Genomic DNA, 22059 nt, shown 5'->3' on the forward strand with positions numbered 1-22059 from the left:
CAATTACTGGGAATTTCTCTTACCACATCCTCTGATGCCTGCATGAAAACAGGCTCTTTGGATACTTTTAACGCTTCCTCTGCCCCTAAAATGAAGTCCCTTCTTCTGGCTGTGGCATCAGCATCATTTCCACTGAAACCATTTGCAAGGTGATAAGCAATCAGACTCTGTAACAGGACACAAGAAGAAACCTACAGGAAAATACATGTGTAGGCAAACCTGGTCAACTAGAAAGTCTAGCAGAGTTTCCGGGAGCTCTCAGCCATTAAAATGTTTATTTACTCAATCTACCAAGATGTGGTCTGGCTTTACAAGGCTTCTGGCTTTGTGGCTAAATCCCTGGTGCTTGAAACTGCCAACTGATGAATGTTTTAAACAGACTGGTAGTGTCAATGCTCATTGATCATGGTAGGGTCAGATTGTGCCTGGGTGCTATATAGGTACACAAGAAGAGGATGGGGCAAGATGTCCAATCAAGCCTCGATCTGACCAAGTTTGCAGGGCATGATCAGAGTCCCTGCACTTCCCCTAGTTGCTTTTCTTAGACAATGATTCTTATTATAAATATTCAGAAATAACCAACCCCATTGCACACAGGGCACTTGGATGCCTTGGTTACATTTCCCTGCCACATCTCAGACCAGACTTTCAGGTGGTGGTAATTAGCAGCTCCATTGACTTCACGAGAACTATGCCGATTTACACCAACTGAGGATAGTGGCCTAGTGATGAAAAAGCAGCTGTGCTCTGAATTCACTTTATACATCCATCTTTTATTGGTTAAAATCAAGGTAAATTATCAGTTTTACAACCCCAGTTTCTTTACCAGCAGCAATCGCAGCAGAGTGTGTCAAGGAGGGGCCATCCAAGACAAGCAGTTGGCAATAGACCTTTAATGAAGAATTCACGATCCTGGCTCTCCCAGGAATTGTGCGCGCATTGGTTGAAAATAAATTAAATGAATACACAAAATACCGTACTTGTTTTTAAAAATGGAGTTTACATACAGCTTTTAAAAAAATTAACCATATCGTTTGTTAAAAACAAACAAAAGACACTAACACACTCCAGGTTTATACAGACAGCTAGTAAACCTATATGCACAGTTCACATACGGTGAAGGTTTTCAAGCTTCAGCCATAAGCGTCAACAAGCACCCAAAGTACAGGAAGATACACTGCTGCGCATTCTCCCTCACACATCACAGCTTGTTCACAGTAATTGTACTTTTTCCTAGAAAGGGTTGATGCTCAGACAGATCATGCGATAACTAGGCTGGAAAAGCAGCATGGTCAAAAAAAAGGGGGCTTCACTTAACATCTGGCCTAGCTGGACTAAATACATTTAGGCTCCATCACTATGATTTATAAACATTCTAACACCTTTTAGCCCATCCATACTGAATCATCTTAGAAACCGGCTCAATTAGAATAACTTTTAAACATGGTTCCCAAATTTGTCTACACTAAGTCTTTAACCAGGACTATAGGAGACAGAGTTTGGGTTATAGAATTTCCACTGGAATTATCAAGTACCATTATAATGAAGGCAAGGCCCTTAGTAACTCTGGGGGCGCCCGTGGAGATCCAAGATTGCTAAATAAAAATAGTATAAGCAAAGTGTAACTAGGGAGATGCAGGGCACCCCTGTCAACACCATAGGTCTGATTTTCCAAAAGCATCAAGCAATGCCCCATTTAGGTCGATGGGAGTTGCAGGTGCTCAACATCACTAAAATTAGGCCCCACCCTTTGCAGCTATCATCACTTCCACATTATTGCCCTGCAGAGAGAAGGCAGACTTATCTTGTGTTAATGCAAAGTACACACTCCCTCTGCAAGGCAGGAGCCTGGAGGCAACTGAGACTAACTTCCATTGTCCAGCAGACAAAGTTAACAAAGCTGCTGTATTTGAGCTGAGAGACTTACCATCAAGGCTCACACAGGGGAACATGGGATCAACCGGGCCCATGATGGATGCGCTCCTCAGCACTGAGATGACTGCAGGGGAGCTCTCCCCGAGACAGGCCTCTCTACAGTTACAGACAGAGTCATCAGAACATAATCTTTGACAAACAGAGCATAAAACTGCAGAATACATAGTAGCGAGCAAGCACTGATCCCAATGCTACAGATGGATAGCTTGAGACTGGTAGCCACATACAGGCCGGAGCCCTGGGTTAGCAAAGCCCCGGCTTTATTTGTAATATGTTTTCTCTACAAAATTTTGATTTTCAGCCATTTTGAGGCAGCCCAGAGCTCTTCCCCACTGACTGGAGCCAGTCATCTGGCTAAGGAAGATTCAATTAGCTGAAATGGCTTCCCTACCACTCAAGTCTATCAACCAGAACAGTAAGACTGCAGTAAATGCAGAGAAAGTTCACTGAACTCCTCACCCTTTTGGTAGGGTTACCATACGTCTGAATTTCCCCGGACACGTCCGGCTTTTTGGTACTCAAATCCCCGTCCGGGGGGAATTGCCAAAAAGCCGGACATGTCCGGGGAAATAGGGAGGCAGCATAAGCCAGGGTCTGCCTGGCCCCAGCACGACCCGCCGGGTCCGCAGCGCAGCCCAGCCGCCCAGCTACATTGTAGCGAGCTCAGGTGGGGGAAGGGGGGGGCGCAGCCACAGAAGGCGGCAGAGGGGCCGCTGCTGCCCCCGGAGGCCGGGCGGACCGCACGCCCCAGCCGAGCCCACAGGACCACGGGGAGGCCGGGCCCAGCCAGCGGCTCGGGCTTCCCTCACAGGCGGGGACTCCCCGGCCACTGAGGGACCCTTCCTGCAGCCCCACGCGGCAGGAAGGAGGCTGCGGCGCGGGGCAGGGAGTGCGGCGTGTGCCGGGGCTGCAGGGACCCACGCTGCCCCGGTCACCGCTGAGCATCCAAAGCCCCCGCCAGGCAGAGGCTGCCGGGGGAGCAGGGCAGGCGTGGGGGTGCACAGGCTGCAGGGCGAGGAGGAGCAGGGCAGGCAGGGGCATAGAGGCTGCAGGGGCAGGGGGACGCAGGGGCAGGGAAGACGGGGGCCCACAGGCTGCAGGGGCGGGGGGGTGCAGGGGCTGCAGGGCGAGGAGGAGCAGGGCAGGCAAGGGGCACAGGGGCAGGACAGGCATGGGGGTGCAGAGGCTGCAGGGTGAGGAGGAGTAGGGCAGGCAGGGGCATAGAGGCTGCAGGGGCAGGGCAGGCGGGGGGTGCAGAGGCTGCAGGGCGAGGAGGAGCAGGGCAGGTAGGGGCATAGAGGCTGCAGGGGGGCACAGGGGCAGGGCAGGCGGGGGGCGCACAGGCTGCAGGGGCGGGGGGGTGCAGAGGCTGCAGGGACAGTGTGGAGCAGGGGCACAGAGGCTGCAGGAGTGGGGGGCGGGGTGCAGAGGCTGCAGGGCGAGTGGAGAGCAGGGAAGCACTTAGCAATCCCCAACCAAGATCAGAGCGGGAGGGAGGAGGGGGAATGTGGGGTGCTCAGAGGAGGGGGCAGATTTAATTGATTCAGAGCTGCAGCATCCAGATTAAAGGAGATGAGTTGAAGTGGCTTAAGACAGTGACCCTTGGGCTAACAAAGCACAGCCAGAACCAGGGCCGCTACACCAGCACACTTACGAAAGGGTGGTTTTACTGGCCCAGTCATCTGCACTTCTAGGAGTTGTTATTCAGTCCATCAACAGTGTAGGAGCCTGTAGCTGGGGCCATGATCTGTTAGTAATTACATGGCACCGAGACCCGCGAAAGATTCACACAGAGTCGACTGTCCTCCATGTTCATTCTAAAGCCTTCCTCACAGGCAAGACATTGAGACTATGAGTGAGGTAGGATTTGCCCAGTGTCACCCAAAAGGTGAGCAGCTCCATCTAGTGTTGAGCCTCAGAAAAAAACAAGGGCGTACACAAACTAGGAGGAGGCTAGTCACACTAGGAAAGTAACATCCATATGGAGCAAAGTTAGATATGGGAAGAAAACTGACCAAGGTAGGCAGCTATCTAGAATGAAGGCTGCAACATTCAAACATACTCCACTCCCTCATACCCTGTTCTTCAAATGATTGGAACATTGTTACTTTCCAGTGTGATGCACTCACAGCATCATTCTACCACACTGCAAGTTTCTTTTGAGAGCGTCAGAAAGACTAGGGCACGTCAGGATGCCAAGGGATTAATTTAAGCAACAGAACTATGTCAATCATTCCTATAGTTGGCACCCTTATGCCAATTCCAGGTTGAAATCTTCCCATTTGGTTTTATTATTTGCAGCAACCTGATCAAACCTTACTTTGGCAGTGTACAGTCATGAGGTGCAGCAGAGGTTAGTGGGCTTAGTACTTTTCAGTTCATTAATAAAATAATTTGGGGAATGTCTAGCACTCCGCAAGTCTCATTTTGTGAATAGATCTTGGCACAGACCATAATTTGCAACCCTCTCAGATTAACCCTGTCCTTAGATCTGTTAGAAAGAAGGAAGGGAGGGGGGAGAACTACTTCCAAATGCACCTAATTAGTTCTCTCCCCTAATCCTCTTCTTCACACCCATAAACTCCAACTGTTATACAGCTAGAAAGGCTGCGACTCCTACAGCCAGTGACCCCACCCATTGTCCTTTCTGTCTGCATACCTCAGCATGCCCAAGAGCCATTTGCACTTGTTCTATTTAAACAATCAGTCCTGGGTACAATCCCTAGGTGACTCCTAACAACATGAAGATCCTGATTTGGAACTGCTGTGCAGGTCAATGGTGTGCCCCAACATGCAATGCTCCAGCTGCTCCTCCACAGCCAGCACCTGCCGCACAGCTTCCTCAAAGGCCACTGCCACATTGGTGTCATCCTTGGCACTGGTTTCCAGGTAAGGGTAATTCCCATTTTCTAAACACCATGCTTGGGCCTCTTCTGTGGTCACCTGCCTCTCAAGTTTGTCTATCTTGTTGCCCAGGACCACAAATGGAAAGTGGCCAGGGTCCTTCACATCTGCATAATAGACAAACTCCTTCTGCCAGTTGCCCAGGTTCTCGAAGCTCTGGCGGTCATCTACACTAAAGGTCAGCAGGCAGCAGTCTGCTCCTCTGTAAAAGGGGGTTCGCAGGCTCTTGAAACGCTCCTGTCCTGCTGTGTCCCAAATCTGGAGGGTCACAAAACGTCCATCCACTTCCAAATCGCGGTTTAAGAACTCCACCCCTATGGTGTGGAAAGCCTGTGAGTCAAACTTGTTGGTGACATAACGGTTCATGAGGGAACTTTTCCCAACTCCACCGTCCCCCAGGAGAATGACCTTTAAGAGCAGGGACTTTCCAGTCATTGCAGCAACACAGAAGGAGTGCAGGAGTAGGACAACCTACAGATTTAAAAAAACAGAACAAACAGCTCCTTGAATAAAGTATAGTTGATCCAACAATTAATTTCTCTGCACAGGAACAAAAATTTCAGCTAATAAGCTGAGTTACAGAAGTGTATGATTGACTGAACAGCTACTTGTCCCTATAACCAGAATCACTGGAGCTGAAGAAGAAAAGAATTTCTGTCCCTAACCCCAAGTGTAAACATTCTTCCATCGACCTAGCTACCACCTCTCAGGGAGGTGGATTACCTACATCAATGTGAGAACCCCTCCTGTTAATGTAGTTAACATCTATACTGAAGCACTACAGCCATGCAGCTGTATCGCTGAGGCATTTCAAGTGTAGACAAGCCCTAAGACATACCTGAACTGTTCCATCCTGAGGAATGGTCCCGTTTCATTTCAGAAATAAAAACCCATGCAATGGAGGGTACAGAAAGTTATTTACACTAAGGCCTGGTCCACACTAACCCCCCACTTCGGACTAAGGTACGCAAATTCAGCTACGTTAATAACGTATCTGAATTCGAAGTACCTTAGTCCGAACTTACCGCGGGTCCAGATGCGACAGGCAGGCTCCCCCGTCGATGCCGCGTACTCCTCTCGCTGAGCTGGAGTACCGGCGTCGGCAAGCACTTCCGGGATCGATTTACCACGTCTAGACAAGACGCGATAAATCGATCCCAGAAGATCGATCGCTTACATCCAGACCAGGAAGTAAGTATAGACATACCCTAAAAGAAGGAATCACACAGCATTTTAAGTTCTGTGACCTCACTGTAGGTCTTTATCACACATTGTGCCTTGCATTTGGGTAGTGTGAGAAATACACCCCAAGAGGAAAGGACAGACTACTGATTTTACAGGAGTGCAGCACAGCTCCATGAAGAAGATCCAACCACCTCCAACTTTTGCAGTCAATGGAGCTAAGGCATGTCAAAATCAAAGGCAGGTGGTACGGGGAGAAAGTGGTAAAGGGGATTTACTCACAAGTTGATTCACACAGTACCCACACCACAAATGGATGAGAATTTTTCATTTACCTTTCTCCCTGACACTATGGAACTGCGATTCAGACACTGTTTTCCCAAAAATTTTAAGAGATACTTGGCATTTATTATAAGATTTCACAAATGTATTGTGATCTTGCTCTGGGTCCCCTTAATTTAGGGAATTTCAGAAAAATTGAAGTGTGATGCTCCAACTTTTAGGGTTTGGCAGGAAAAAAACTGAATAAAGTAAGCCTCTGTCACCTCCTCATCTTTGTCACAAAGTACTCTATGTCCATGATTCAACCTTTAGCTCAGAAGTTTCAGGTAGGCTGGATTTCATGTCTCTGACTTGCTAAACTGTTTGGTGGTTAAGGTCAAAAAGAGATGATGTTAGTATAAGAGGAGTGGTTTTTAGTTTCCCTGGAGTGCTTTAGATAAGCTAACTGACTCACATTAAGCTGTAAGATTGTGTGTTTTCTTTCTGGAGAGTTCCCTATAGGGCTTTGAAGGCATTTCTCAATCACAGAGCTCCTGTTTTTGTGCTATTTTCTGTTTGCAAAGCTTTTTTTCCTGCAAAGGAGACTCACATGCGGAGCTTGGTACTTCTCCAACTGAGTGTGAGTAGTGTTTTTACTGTACTTCCTCTTTTTAAGGCTGTTTTTAAAACAGTTATACAGAACTCTTGATATAGCATAAAAAAGTGATCAATTTTAAGAGTAGGCTCTTCAGAGAAGGGATTTTCTTTATGCTTTTGCAACACCTAACAAACAAACAATTCTATTCGAATCACATGATAATCTGCCTATTAAAGAGTTCCACGTCAATATGATATGCTGTGGCCTTGTGAAAAGTGACCTTGCGAGGCTCAGCCTAGTTCCTAATGAACAGGTGACCACGTGCAAGAACTACCAGCACAACAGGTTCACATGTTTGCATCTTCTGCAGAAAGGCCAAGGACTGAACTGCCCTCTCTCCCCTAGAGACGTTCTACAAATCAGCGTTGAGACACAACAGAGGAGAGAGGGAGGTCTATATTGCTGCTGCTGTCTAATGTACCTGTTCTAGTGATAAATGACTTCAGTCTCCAGGATTGTCAAGCTGTCACCTTTCGCGATCGTTACATTCACTAAAAAACAAAGAACAGTTAATGAGTTATCCACAGCTACGCTCAGTCCGCTGCATCTGCATTCATTTGTCATTCTGAATCGGAGCAAAGGACAATAACAGAATTTTCTTCATTTCTGACCTAGACACTAGTTTTTTCGCCATCATACTGGAAAAGGGTAAAGCTAAGGAGAGCTGGCAGAAGGGCAAAGGCAAATGAGCAACAAGTTCTGCAGTGTTTGTAACCCTGTCCCAAAGACTCTTCCCTCAGGACAGATAGAGCTGACGCTCTGGGAAGTCAATAAATAAGGATTTGGCTGGACAACCAATCCACACACTCCAAAATACGATCAAGGGCTTGAAAATGTACCCAAAACCTACTAGCCAAAGGACTAAGCCTGTTAGCATGAGGCAGATATGAAAACTGAGGGCCCTTCACTATGAGGACCAGGGGAATGCTCTGCTAAAAGTTGAGCTCCCTGCCAACCTCAGCTCCTAGAATTCCTACCAAGAGTCCCTGGACTCTGCTTGGGGACCTCATTGTTCATATCAGCCTTTGGCAAGTAAATGGCAGATTAATTTAAAACCAGCACTCCCACCCCCTTCTGGGTACTTAGAGGGAGAAATAGCTTGTTCCATCCCAATCCCAGAAGCTCCTGACTTATCATTTAGGAAGGGAAGGCCTCCACTTCTCTCTACACTCCAGCAGCCTCTGTTTTACATTGTTTTTTTGTTTATTTGGTTGGTTGGTTTTGACTTTCTGCCCCAAGAGAAGTTACTCTGCCGTACAGAGCTCTTCTACATACCAACTGAATGAAACTGAATTGACCCCAGTTTCTCTGCTGCAGGCAAAGTGAAACTGACCAATGTCTTGTTCATTTTGCTTCACTGCTACTCAGCAAAGACCTAAGTAAGAGTACTGAGCAGCCTGTCTGCCTAGTCAGGACAACAGCACTGCATGGGTTACATTGGTTGCAAAGGTAACCTTCTAGAAGTATCTCTAAAGAGCCCAGATTTTTTTTAATGAAAGCTTAAATTCTGCAAAAAAAACAAACCCAAAAACACAGCACAGCTTCCCTATGCCAGATGACCAAGGAAAGCTTCCCACTCACCACTGACAGCTGAAACCCTCTGATCCTCCTCTCTAAATCCCTTGTCAAAAGCGGCTTGACTTCAAGAGCACTTTACCCAGTTCTGCATATGTTGCTGCAAACACCTCTGGTGGAAGGAGCAGTCAGACATTATATTAATATCCTATCTAGGATTAGCTAGTGACTGATGGGTCGGTGTTTTAATAAATAATTGATCAATTGGTATAGATCGCTATAGAGTCCAACAGGTAAATAGGTTGCTTATAAACATGACTTACAGCTATGACATCTACTGATATGCTTATAACCATCTATAATACATACAACTCATGTCTGTAACATGCTTCTAACCAATATTAATAATTTAACCCTTTATAAACTATCAATGGACTCTTAATATCATATGTGACTGAATGTACGATGGATGATGCTCTGAAAGAAAAGAGTAAGTTTCCTTAATGCAGGTCACTAGCACTTGTCTATAACTAAGGCACAGGTACGGTACAGCTGAAGGTCTGTGTTTAGGCTACATCTAATTTAGTAAGTCTCTCCCTAGATCCATTAGCAGCTTCAGAAGAAAGCAAAAAAGGCTTTGTAATGAATGTGTCCAGCTTTCTATCACTGTAAGAGGGAGATGGGAATTAATGCTCAGACCCCAGCACCTGGGTTATGCTCCAACATGGGAGACTCAATTCTCGCCGGCTCCCTGTAACATCACCACGACCGCCTCAACACACAGGGCAATAGCACTGCAGCAGTACTGGGCCTCATGGGCCTATGGATGGGGGACATTCTCCCATCTCTGCCCAGGCAACAAGGACAGTGCCAGAACCTGCCTGAGGACAGGGGGATTGATGTCCACAGGTCCCAGGACTAAGCAGGAAGCAGGGGGGCAAAGCACAGGATCCTCAGAGGGTGCCAGGCAGGGCAGTGAGGGGGGTGCCCAGAAGGTAATGAGCCCCTGGGGTGGGGGCAGTGTGGGGAGATGCCTAAGGGGTGCTGGACCCCAGGAGGACGGGGTGGAGGGTAATGAGGCCCAGGTGTGGGGCAGAAAGGAAGCAAGGTGAGGGACATCCAGGGGTACTGTGCTGAGTGGGGGGTGCTGGGAACAGTCCGGGAGGTGCTATATTGGGCGGAGGAGAGGGTGCTGAGCCCCCCCGGGAGGGGGGGAGAGGAAGAGGCTGAGGGCTGCTATGCCAGGTAGGAGACCCAATGGTGCTGGGAAGCTGGGTCATAGGAGGCAGGGTGTGCACTAGAGAGGGCAGGCCACAGGAGGGCACAGAGGAGCAGAGTGGGGGAGGTGCAAGGGGTGCTGGGCCAGGTGGGTCTAGGCATTAGGGGAGGGGGCAGAGGTGCTAGATCAGTTGGGCCTTGCTGGGGAAGGTGGGGGGGCCCCCAAGGGTGCTGGGCTGGGGGCAGAAGGTTCTGAGGAGGTGGCTTGTTGGGTGCCCCAGAGGTGCTGGGTTGGTGGAAAGCAGGGCAAGGGGCTTGGGGAGTGCTAGGCCCTAGAGGGCTGCGGAGGTAAGTCAATAGGGGGCCCCCAGGCTGCTGGGCCCGGGAAGGGGAAAGGGGCTGTGTTTTTAGGGCCCACCGGGTTGCTGGGCTGGGTGGGAGGACCATGGCAGGGGTCCCAGGGGCACTGACAGGGGGCCTGGGGTGCTGTGCCAGGTGAAGGGGGGCGCTTGGGGGTGGCTAGGGATGGGTGCAGTGGAGGGGTTGTAGGGGCCCCGGCAAGGCGGGTCAGTGAGGGGCGCTGGGGACCCGGGATGGGCGCCAGGAGGGGACGGCGGGCTGAGAGGCGGGGGGGGGAGGGGCGCTGGGGGCCCCGGGGGGCAGAGCCAGGCGCAGGTGGTGGGTGCTGGGAGGGGATCAGCGGGGGGTTGGTGACCCCGGGACCCATCCCCGGGCCGCGCGAAGGCGGCGGCAGCAGCACCGACCCGGCCCGCGCGCCCCTTACCGCAGAACCGCCGCCGCGCCCGTCCCCACCGCCTCCTACCTGAGCCGGGGACGGGCGAGGGCAGCCGCCGGCCAGCCCGGTGTGGTACCCCGCCCTGCCCACCACCACGCATGCGCCCGCCGGCCGGCTACAGGCGGGTTTGCCCCCTCCCGGGCACGCGCCGCGCGCACCACCACCCGTGGAGCCTGGGGGGCGGGGTTAGGAGCTACCTGTCCCCTTTGACCCCGCCCCTCACCCCTGCCACGCTCTGCTTTTCCTCTCCCTCTCCTCCCCCCTCGTCCAAAGGGCACACGGGGCACCGCGTGGGGCTAGCCCGAGCCCCCCTCCCCCATCGCTGTGCCCAAGACTGGGGTTGGGGTCGCTGCTCGCTTGAGCCCCCCCCCACACACACACACACGGGGCTGTCATCGCCATTCAGCCCATCACACACTCCTCTGCACCCCATTTTTTTGGCAAGAGTAAGCTTTGGTCCTTTTTGCTGTTGCCAACTGATGAAATTGGCAAGAGCAAACGGGACAAATGCCCACTGTGCCAAAAAAGTCAGGATGGTGGATTTTTTAAAAAGGCTCCAGAGGTGATCCTGGCAATTACAGACTGGTAAGCTTAACTTGAGTACCAGGCAAATTGGTTGAAACTATAGTAACAGAATTGTCAGACACATAGGTGAACACGATATGTTGGGGAAGAGACAACATAGCTTTTGTAAAGGGAAATCATGCCTCACCAATCTAGTAGAATTCTTTGAGGGGCTCAACAACCATGTGGCCAAGGGGATCCAGTGGAAATCGTGTATTTGGACTTTCAGAAAGCCTTTGACAAGGTCCCTCAGCAAAGGCACTTAAGCAAAGTAAGTTGTAATGGGATAAGAGGGAAGGTCCCCTCATGGATCAGTAACTGGTTAAAAGACAGGAAATAAAGGGTCAGAATAAATGGTCTGTTTTCACAGCATAAAAATGTAAATAGCAGGGTCCCCCAAGGATTGGTATTGGGACCAATGAGGTTCAACATATTCATAAATGATCTGGAAAAAGGGATAAACAGTGAGGTGGCAAAGTTTGCAGATGTTGCAAAATTGCTCAACATAGTTATGTCCAAAGCTGACTACAGAGAACTACAAAGGGATCTCACAAAACTGGGTGACTGGGCAACAAAATGGCAGATGAAATTTAATGTTGATAAATGCAAAGTAATGAAGATTGGAAAACATAATCCCAACTATACATACAAAATGATGGGATCTAAATTAGCTGTTACCACTCAAGAAAGAGATCTTGGAGTCCTCATGGATAGTTCTCTGAAAATATCTGCTCAATGTGCAGCATCAGTCAAAAAAGCTAACAAAATGGTAGGAACCATGAGGAAAGGGATAGATAGTAAGACAGTAAATATCATAGTGCCATTATATAAATCCATGGCATGCCCACACATTGAATACTGCATCCAGTTCTGGCCACCCCATCTCAAAAGATATATTAGAATTGGAAAAAGTACAGAGAAGAGCAACAAAAATGATTAGGGGGATGGAATGGCTTCCGTATGAGGAGAGATTAAAAAGACTGGGACTGTTCATCTTAGAAAAGAGGCATCTGGGGGCGGGGGGGAGATATGATGGAGGTCTATAAAATCATGACTGCTGTGGAGAAAGTGAATAAGGAAGTGTTGTTTACTCGTTCACATAGCTCAAGAACCAGCAGTCACACAATGAAATTAAAAGGCAATCTGTTTAAAACAAACAAAAGGACGTATTTCTTCACACAACACACAGTCAGCCTGTGGAACTCGTTGCCAGGGGATGTTGTGAAGGCCAAAACTATATACCTGGATTAAAAAAAAATTAGATAAATTCATTGAGGATAAGTACATCAGTGGCTATTACTCAAGATGACCAGGGATGCAACCCCATGCTCTGGTGTCCCTAAACCTCTGACTGCCAGAAGATGGGACTGGACGACAGAGAATGACTCACTTGATAAATTCTCCTGTTCTGTTCATTCCCTCTGAAGCTTCTGGCACCGGCTACTGTCAGAAGACAGGATACTGGGCTAGATGGACCATTGGTCTGATCCAGTATGGCTGTTCTTATGTTCCAATAGTGTGCAGGCTCACTAAACCCCTCCACCCACCGTTCTGCACTTAAGTATTAGCTGCAGATTCCCATGGCTAATCAAAATGCCTAGAAGAGCACTCATCTTCTGGTGCCATCACAGCAGTATATACTACCTCCACTGCTAACGTGATTTTCAGAGGTGCTGAGCACCCACAACTGTTGTTGCAATCTATGGGAGCTGTGGGTGCTCAACTTTCAGGAGGCCAACCAGTAACCTGATCAAAACATACTCCATTCCTACCTAGCACCCCTTCCAGGCTTCAACTGTACTAACTTCTGGACCAAAGGAGGGAAGAGCCACATTCATACACTAACATACTCTGTGTTTGTACAGCAGCTAGCACAATAGCATCCTGATCCATGATGGGCTTGTAGGTGCTACAACAATATAAATAATACAAAATAATAGTAATAAACAAGATACTGGGTCAAACCCCATAAAAACAATATATACTATACTACTCACTAGGATAGAGCAGATCAGTACTCTCAACATAACGCTTTGTACTAGCAGACTGCCCCACCCCCAGCAAAAATATGCAAAATAAAAGCAGGGTCCTGCCAAATATAAACTCAGTGACCACAAAATGGAAATAGTAACAGAGAAGACAAAGTGCAGCAGCAACCCAGGGAGGAACATTGTGCAGCCAAGCAAAGCGAGAGATGTTTGCTACATGCTAAGCAAAAAGGAGCATGAGAAAGACTCTTCATCAAATGATCAGAAATGGCAAAAGACAAAGGGAAAAGGAAAGTGATGGCAGAAACAGCATGGAGACATGCAGCAACCTGCTATCAAATCAAAAATAGACTCAGACACGAAACAGACTCAGGGGATGAAAGCCCATTCACTACCATGAAGTCCTAACCTATGCTGCCTGATCTGTGAGATCAGCTGCTGACAGTGTTCTCTCTTTTAGCCCCTGATTCCAAGCTTCCTCCCCTTGGAGTCAATGAAAAGGGCTCCCATGGACTTCAGTCAGCTTTGGATTAGGCCAGGGGTAGGCAACCTATGGCACGTGTGCCGAAGGCGGCTCACAAGCTGATTTTCAGTGACACTCACACTGCCTGGGTCCTGGCCACCAGTCTGGGGGGCTCTGCATTTTAATTTAATTTTAAATGAAGCTTCTTAAACATTTTAAAAACCTTATTTACTTTACATACAACAATAGTTTAGTTCAGTTTGTTTACCTGCCATGTCCGCAGGTTCAGCCAATCGTGGCTCCCAGTGGCCGCAGTTCGCCGCTCCAGGCCAATGGGGGCTGCGGGAAGCAGCGCGGGCTGAGGGATGTGCTGGCTGCCGCTTCCCGCATCCCCCATTGGCCTGGAGTGGCGAACCACGGATGCGGCAGGTAAACAAACCGGCCTGGCCCGCCAGGCCACAGGCCAAAGGTTGTCGATCCCTGGTTTAGTTATATATTATAGACTTATAGAAAAAGACCTTCTAAAAACATTAAAATGTATTACTGGCACGCGAAACCTTAAATTCGAGTGAATAAATGAAGACTCAGCACACCACTTCTGAAAGGTTGCTGACCCCTGGATTAGGCTTTAGCCCTTTGGTAATGCTCATAGAGCATATCATGCTGCTAATAAAGATTGTTTTAATTGAATTAAGTGGGTCTCCCCAAAGAACAGTAACTGTGTGACACAGCTTTATGTTCCTAGTCAGTCAGCCAGCCTGGGCTCAGTGCATGGGGGTCCACCTGGCACCACACTTGACACTAATTAGCATTTTGGCACCTTTGTGGGTAATCTCAACACAGGGACCAAAGAGAACAGAGATTGAACTCCCCTCTAGCAGCAGAGAGATAGTATGAAAGGAGCCTGCATTATCAGCTTGATATTCTGAGGCTCAACAGGGGTTCAAGTCTCCTGGTCAATCTGACATATTTCAGCAGCACTAAATTCCCTTGACAATTGTTAAAGAATGCAGTTTAACCTAACGTGATGGAAGACTCATAATTGTATTAAACTAGCCTTTTTTCACAACCATATTAGAATACTCATGCTGCTCCTTCAGGAACTAATACACATGTATAGATCTGATAAGGGCTGTGACTGAATTGGGTGACATAGTCATAACACAGTTTGGTCCCATCCACACAGGCCTATTATAATAGGTCATTCAGGGGTACCATTGTAACAGTCCTCTGGCTCAGCTGGGGTTAATGGACCCAGAGCTGTAGTGCTGATGCAAACCACATTAGCCACTGTTAAAATGCATAACTTTCTGTAACACTGTTACATTGTTGTAGCGTGTGCAGGGCCTTATTGTTCTGGTTTGTGAGGGAATCATCTTTACGGGCAGAAGGGAGGTTGTTCTCTCTGCTATTGGCTGCCAGCTGGGATCAGACCAGCTTGTCTGTAATTTGCCATGATCTCTGATTGTGCTGAAGGATCTCCTCCCTTAATTCCCAGGGAGGAGGGAAACATCTGCCATCCCCCATCTGGATGCCGACCCAAAGGACAGCGGCATGTACTAGCTGCTTCACAGCCCACTTTCACAGTCTGGGCACATACAGTAGAAATCATGGAGACATTTTGGCAAAATTAGCAGGGGTTATTGCCCCAAAACTGGGGGTTCTGAAGGGCTTTGGTTGATCTGCTGCTTGGCCTCTCCTTCCCTTTTATCTTCATAGCAAATAGCATGGTAAGAAACAAGGGGTTTCACTCTCCATATTTAAAAGAGTAACAGACTGGGGGTTGAATCGATAGTTTTGTGACATGAGGACCAGGATTGGGAGGCAGGAAATCTGGCTTCATGCCCAGTTAGCCAGAGATTCACTGTGTGGCCCTAAGCAAGTCACTTGAGGTCCTGATTTGTACTGAACTATGTTCAGGGCAAAATTGGAGCCGTCGGTGGGAACTTCAGGTGCATTAGGCCCTTCACCTCTCTGTGTCTCAGTTTCCCATCTGTAAAATGGGGATAATCATGCCTATTTGCATCTCAGGAATTTCATGAGATTCATGGTTCAATCCAAAGCCCATTGCTGTCAATGAGCAATTAACTCATTAACTTTCCATTAACTTCAAAAGGTGCTGGATCTGGCCCCTGTAAGGTGCTTTGATCTCCTCAGTTGGAAGGAGGGGTACAAATACAAAGAATAATTTTTCTTATTATTTTAAATGCAGGAAAATCTTATCTAAAGCTGGGTTAGGGCACTGAACTCAGGAGATCTGGGTTTGATTCCTGGTTCTGCCACAGACTTCTGTGGGATCCTTGGGCATGTCGCCTGATCTCTCTGTGCCTCAGTTCCCAGCTATAAAATGAGAATCCTTATACTCCCTTTGTCTGTCTTGTCTCTTTCACTTGTAAGCACTTCGAGACAGGAGCTCTCTCTTATTGTACTTTGTGCACAGGGCCCAGCACAATGGGGCCCTGGCCTCAGGTGGCAACTCTAGGTGATACTGTAATACAAATAATAAAATAACATTCGAAAAGCCCTTCCTATGCTTCAGCAAGGTGGTTGGAACTGGACTGTGATAACACTCAGAATATCCCAAAGCTAAATCAAGGGAGTCCAAGACGTTTAGCTAACAGCACTGGAAACATCAAAGAGCTGAGCCTCAGCTGTGGTCAATTGGCATAGCTCCATGGACAGCAGTGGAGTGACACTGATTTACACCAGCTAAGGATCTGGCCTAAGATTTCACCTTATTTTTTAGAAGTCTAGAGCAAATCCTAATAATGTGAACAAGGAAAAGATCATGTGACTCTTTTGCCTCCTCAACGGGGTGGCAGCCATGGCCATAAACAAGATGGCAACATTAGCATTTCAGTGATGGTAACACCCTACAGCTCAGTGAAGTTCACATTTCCCTGAGTGTTATTGTTTTCTTCCAGTGAAGGACAATACAGCATCCCAAAGGTGGATGTGATAATCCACTTGTTTTGGAGCCATTGGGTAAATAGCAGCTGGTAGGATCCAGATGATACTGACTCCAGATCCAGATACCAACTGCTGCTACGAATAGAGAGAGGCCTTGGCTACACTTGCAAGTTAGAGCGCATTAAATCAGCCTCGGGCACCCTAACTCCTGAGGTGTCCACACTGGCAAGGCATGTAGAGTGCCCGGACTCTGCGGCTGGAGTGCCCCTGATAATCCACCTCCATGAGAAGCATAAAGCTTGCCTGTGCCCTGGCTGGAGCGCCATGGTGCCAGTGTGGACGCCCTGGTCTATTAATGCACTCTGATCGGCCTCCAGAAGTGTCCCACAAAGCCTGTTCTAGCCACTCTGGTCATCACATTGAACTCCACTGCCCTGTCCTCAGGTGACCAATCGTCACACCCACCCTTTAAATTATCTGGGAATCCCCTTCCTGTTTGCTCAGCAAGGCGTGGAGTGCTCTCAGCGCATCTTTCCAGCTGACCATGTCTCCATGCACCAGGCAATCCCCAGTATGGAGCAATGGTGAGGTGCTGGACCTCATCAGTGTTTGGAGGGAGGAAGCTGTCTAGTCCCAGCTGCGCTCCAGCCATAGGAATTACGATACCTATGGGCAGATATCAAGGGCCATGATAGAAAGGGGCCATGACCGGGACACAATGCAGTGCAGGGTTAAAGTGAAGGAGCTGCAGAATGCCTGCCACGAAGTGTGGGAGGCAAACCGCCGCTCCGGTGCTGCGCCCACAACCTGCCGTTTCTACAAAGAGCTGGACGCGATACTTGGGAGCGACCCCACCTCCACTCCGAAGAGCATCGTGGGTACTTCAGAGGCTGTAACAGCCCAGAGTTAAACAAGGCAGGAGGAGGAAAGCGGGAGTGAGGGTGCTGAGGAGGAGGGGGGCCCAGAGCCAGAGGACGGCCCAGCATCCCTAGATGCATGCAGCCAGGAGCTGTTTTCAAGCCAGGAGGAAGGTAGCCAGTTGCAGTGGACGGTGCTGGGGGAAGAACAAACAGCAGAGGAGGTGCCCAGTAAGTGGCTTTTATTTTGGGAAGGTAGTTGCTTGGTGCGGGCTCTTGGGGTGAGGAGGCTTGCAGAAAGAAGGGTTAGGGCTGCGTGCATGCCTAGATGTGGAATAGGGCGTTGATGTGCTCTCTCACATTGCGATAATCAGCCTCAGTGATCTCATCGAAGGTCTCATGCAGAAGCTGGGCAATCCGCTTGCGCAGGTTGCTTGGCAGAGCTACTGTGCTCCTTGTCCCAGTAAGGCTAACATGTCCACACCACTGTGCCGTGAGGGGCAGGGAGACCATTGCTGCACACAGGCAAGAGGCATAAGGGCCAGGGCAGAAGCTGCATTGTAATAGAAGACCCTCCCTTGCGTCCCAGGTCACCTTCAGCAGCAAGGTATCTTCCAGGATGAACTCATCCTGTGGAAAATGTGGGGACAGTGTTCAGTATAGGGGCCCCCTGCAGTTGTTGGCTCTCTCCAAGGCACAGGACCCCAGAGGACAGTACGGCCCTGAAACAATCAGTCCCCTTGCCCCTGTGCTTACTCACCATTTCGGAGCTCCTGCGGGTTATGTGCGCTTGCTTTAGGATGGGCACTTTCTGCTATTGTGTACACTATACTTGTCTTTAAGTTCAGCTGAATCATTGCCCTGTCTAGTGTGAACAATGTTGCCTCTGTTAAGTGTTGCATTTTGGCTTTACAGATGCAACCTTGAGATCCTAAGCATTATGGAGCGCCAAGTGGACTCGATGCGGGCAATCATAGCACTGCAGACAGAGCAGATCCACGCCCACCCGCCCCTGCAGCCCTTGTCCCAAAACTCTTTCCCTTCTGCCCCCATATCACCGCCAACCCACTTCCCCCAACATCCGGTTTCTTATCGCCACCAGCTGCCTCCAATACCTATAGCTTTACCAACCAGCCCTGCAAACTATGACCCTTACACACTGCACTCAACCCCCATCACCATGCATTTTAGCCAGCCTGAAGTACAGCACTCATTGCACGGCACTCCAGAAAGGAAGGTTGAGTATGATAACAGGACATACACAAATCTGTAATTGTCCCGTTCCCCACCCCGCCCCCTTCCCTCCTCCCACACAGCACAGATGTGTCATGCCCTTTCTGTTTCCCCAGCAGTTGTGTTTCTTTTCAATAAATGAATTTTTTGGCTTTGAAAACATTCTTTATTGCATTAAGTAAAAGATACCGTAGCCCAGGAAAGCAACAGGCACTGTAAGTCAGTGCATCATACATAGCAAACACAGATGCCTACTAGCATTGGAACCACTGCACTTCACTCCCGTGCAGGGCACCAAACATTACTGGTGGCTTTCAGTATCGAATTGCTCCCTCAAGGCATCCCTAATCCTTACAGCCCTGCACTGGGCCCGTCTAATAGCCCTGCTCTCTGGCTGTTCAAATTCAGCCTCCAGGTGTTGAATCTCCGTGGTCCATGCCTGAGTTAAGTTTTCACCCTTCCCGTCACAAATGTTATGGATGGTACAGCACACAGCTATAAGCATAGGAATATTGTCATCGGCCAGGTCCAGCTTCCCATACAGACAGCGACAGCGGCCCTTTAAATGGCCAAAAGCACACTCAACAGTCATTCTGCACCGACTCAGCCTGTTGTTGAACAGCTCTTGCTGCTGTCAAGGCTCCCTGTGTAGGATTTCATGAGCCATGGCATTAAAGGGTAAGCAGCGTCTCCAAGGATCACACTGGACTTTCCCTATAGTATAATGACAGGTTTCAGAGTAGCAGCCGTGTTAGTCTGTATCCGCAAAAAGAACAGGAGTACTTGTGGCACCTTAGAGACTAACAAATTTATTAGAGCATAAGCTTTCAAGTGGGCTGTAGTCCACGAAAGCTTATGCTCTAATAAATTTGTTAGTCTCTAAGATGCCACAAGTACTCCTGTTCTTTTTCCCTATAGTGATCTTCTGGTCTGGGAAGAAAGTCCCGGCTTGCAGCTTCCTGAACAGGCCTGTGTTCTGAAAGATGCATGTGTCATGCACTTTTCTGGACAAGCCTGCGTTAATGTCCATGAAACGCCCACAGTGATCCACAAGCATCTGGAGAACCATCAAGAAATACCCCTTCCAATTTATGTACTCAGAGGCTAGGTGGTCTGGTGCCAGAATTGGAATATGTGTGCCATCTATCGCCTCTCCCATTTGTGCAAAGCCAGCCACAATGTCATGCATGTTGCCCAGAGTCACGGTTCTTCTGAACAGGATGCGATTAATGGCCCTGCAACCTTGCATCAACACGATTCCAATGGTTGACTTTCCCACTCCAAACTGGTTAGCGACCGATCGGTAGCAGTCTGGAGTTGCCAGCTTCCAGACTGCAATAGCCACGTGCTTCTCCAGTTCAATCTCTCAATCTCGTGTCCTTGTGCTGCAGGGTACAGCTCAGCACACAGTCCCATGAAAGTGGCTTTCCTCATCCAACAGTTCTGCAGCCACTGCTTGTCATCCCAGACTTGCATGATGATGTGATCCAACCTCTCAGTGCTTGTTTTCCAAGCCCCAAAGTGGCATTCCACTGTGGTAAACATGTCCGTGAATGCCACAAGCAATCTCATGTCGTATGTGTTATGCGAGTCGACATAATCGTCGGACTCCTCACTGTCACTTTGTAGCTTAAGGAGTAACTCAACTGAAATTTGTGACGTGCTGGTGAGATCCATCAGCATATTCCTCACAAGTTCAGGATCCATTCCCGCAGACCGAAAGAGAAGACAGAGCGCACAGTACAAAAAACATTGAAAGATGGTGCCAAATGTGGATTGAAGCAGAGGGATTGCTGGGATGCAAAACGATGCATCACGGGGCATTGGGACAGGACCCAAGATGCACCACAGCTCCCCTCCCCTTCCCACAAGCCATAGCGCCAGAATGGGAAGAAGTGCTCTGTGGGATAGCTGCCCATAATGCATTGCTCCCAATGCCGCTGCAAGCGCCACAAATGTGGCCACGCCACTGCGCTTGCAGCTGACAGTGTGAACACATGGCAGCGCTTTCCCTGCTGCGGTCTCCGAGGGCTGGTTTAACTCCCGGCGCTCTACATCTGCAAGTGTAGCCATGCCCAGAGTAGGTGGGTATTTCCAGAGCCCAGGAGAGAGTGGAAGGAGGGGGCCAAGTCAGTGAGAGGACATGGGTGGGGTAGGGGTCGCTGGAGCTAGGGAAAGGGTGGCAGAATGAATTAGGATAGAGCTGTCAGTTCAGTTGTCAGCTGAAAAACCTGTGGCACAGCTGTGGGACCATTGAAAGCCTTGCCAGAAACAGACAGGAGTGAAGGAGCTTTGTCACTGCCCTAAACGACAGAGGTGTAATGGGAACATGATCATGATGATGATGATGTCAGTTCACCCACATTTGGAGGCCCTCCAATTACTGTTACCCATTCACTCATCGGTCCCATTTGTCAGAGCAAGCAGGACACAACACCCTGTCCGGAGAGGAGCTGCTCTGCCTACAGTAGGTTCTTACATTGCACACATCAGTGTGGTTGTAGAGGGGAGAAAGATAATGGTGGGGAAGGAGAGAGAGTTAAAAACGATGAACAAATGATAGAAGAATGACCGAAAGGCAACCAGACATGGGAAAAGACACATCAAGATACAGGAAGAAAAATGGGGGAAGAGAAAACAGAAGGAAGGCAAACACCTCCTTCCAGGTATGCATATGGCCCATTTTTACATGACTATTCTATAGAAAGTTTGCCTGACACAACATTGTGGCTCTGTGATCTAATTAACAGTGTCTTGGCTCATGCATGATCTGATATGTGGCGGATATGATCTAACGGAGGCTTGGCAAGTCAGGCAATCTGAACTTGCTCCAGGCTTTGGGTGGGGAGAGGCGGAGCCCTCCTCCACATTGCCCTTCTCTGCCTGCTAGAAATCTCTTCCCTTCCTTTTCTGCCTGAAAAGTTGACGGGGACACGCTAATGGGTGGTTCGGGAACCGGGGATGGGTAGAGGAGGGAGATGGGTAATGACTAGTCTCTGGAGCCTGGAACAGGTTGGAGGAAGGGAGGCAAAAGGGGAAAAGGGGAAGGGTTTGGAGGCTGAGATGGTCAGGATGGAGTATGTGAGGGACTTGACACAGAGTGGGACATGCTAGAGTACTAAGGGCTATCTTCAAAATGTCCACAGCTGGGCATTGGCCATGTTATGCATCCGTTCTCGGTGCTGAGTGGTGGAATCAGGGGTGTATGACTCCATGCCTGGACTAGCATCCAAACCAGTCACAAATCAGGGATTAGACACACCAACAAACACGAGAGCTGGAAAGTTCTGTCTGTCAAAACAAAACTGTAGGGCCCAGCCCTGCTCCCCGTGACATCGCCAGTTGATTTCAATGGGGGTAGGACAGGCCTTTAGATGCACAGGGGACAGCAGTTGGTGATCAATCACTGGGAAGGCCCTAAACTGGCTGGGAAGTTTTTTACTCTCCATGAGGCATATGGGCCCCTGAGCTAGCCCTTCTTGGGCGTGCCACCAGCACGGCCCCTGGGAATACTGAGCATGGGTGGTGAGCCACTGAATTCCCCCTCCTCCTCCTGAAAATATGAGGTGATAGAA

At 49.0% G+C, this 22059-nt stretch overlaps 1 protein-coding gene across 6 annotated transcripts; it reads right to left on the reverse strand.

The window, feature by feature from the left end:
• Window positions 1–752: 752 nt before the first annotated feature.
• On the reverse strand, window positions 753–10587 carry RAB9B (RAB9B, member RAS oncogene family). 6 transcript variants are annotated; one of them, XM_054040600.1, is made up of 4 exons: window positions 10458–10572; window positions 7362–7431; window positions 6567–6662; window positions 753–5310 (listed from the first exon to the last, which is right to left on the reverse strand). In XM_054040600.1, the coding sequence occupies exon 4, from the start codon at window positions 5272–5274 to the stop codon at window positions 4669–4671; it is 606 nt and encodes a 201-aa protein (XP_053896575.1). In that variant the 5' UTR covers window positions 5275–5310; window positions 6567–6662; window positions 7362–7431; window positions 10458–10572; the 3' UTR covers window positions 753–4668. The 6 variants fall into 6 exon arrangements, with proteins under 6 accessions (XP_053896575.1, XP_053896573.1, XP_053896574.1 ...); XM_054040598.1 differs by lacking the exon at window positions 6567–6662 and adding an exon at window positions 8522–8627 and having other exon boundaries at window positions 10458–10571; XM_054040599.1 differs by lacking the exon at window positions 6567–6662 and adding an exon at window positions 8522–8627 and having other exon boundaries at window positions 10497–10538.
• Window positions 10588–22059: the final 11472 nt, after the last annotated feature.

This window comes from Malaclemys terrapin, chromosome 9 (assembly GCF_027887155.1).
Source record: "Malaclemys terrapin pileata isolate rMalTer1 chromosome 9, rMalTer1.hap1, whole genome shotgun sequence".
Taxonomy (NCBI): Eukaryota; Metazoa; Chordata; order Testudines; family Emydidae; genus Malaclemys; species Malaclemys terrapin.

Excerpts from the sequence above, each read along its gene's own strand:
- RAB9B (XM_054040597.1), bottom strand. The coding sequence starts at position 5,274 with ATGACTGGAAAGTCCCTGCTCTTAAAGGTCATTCTCCTGGGGGACGGT.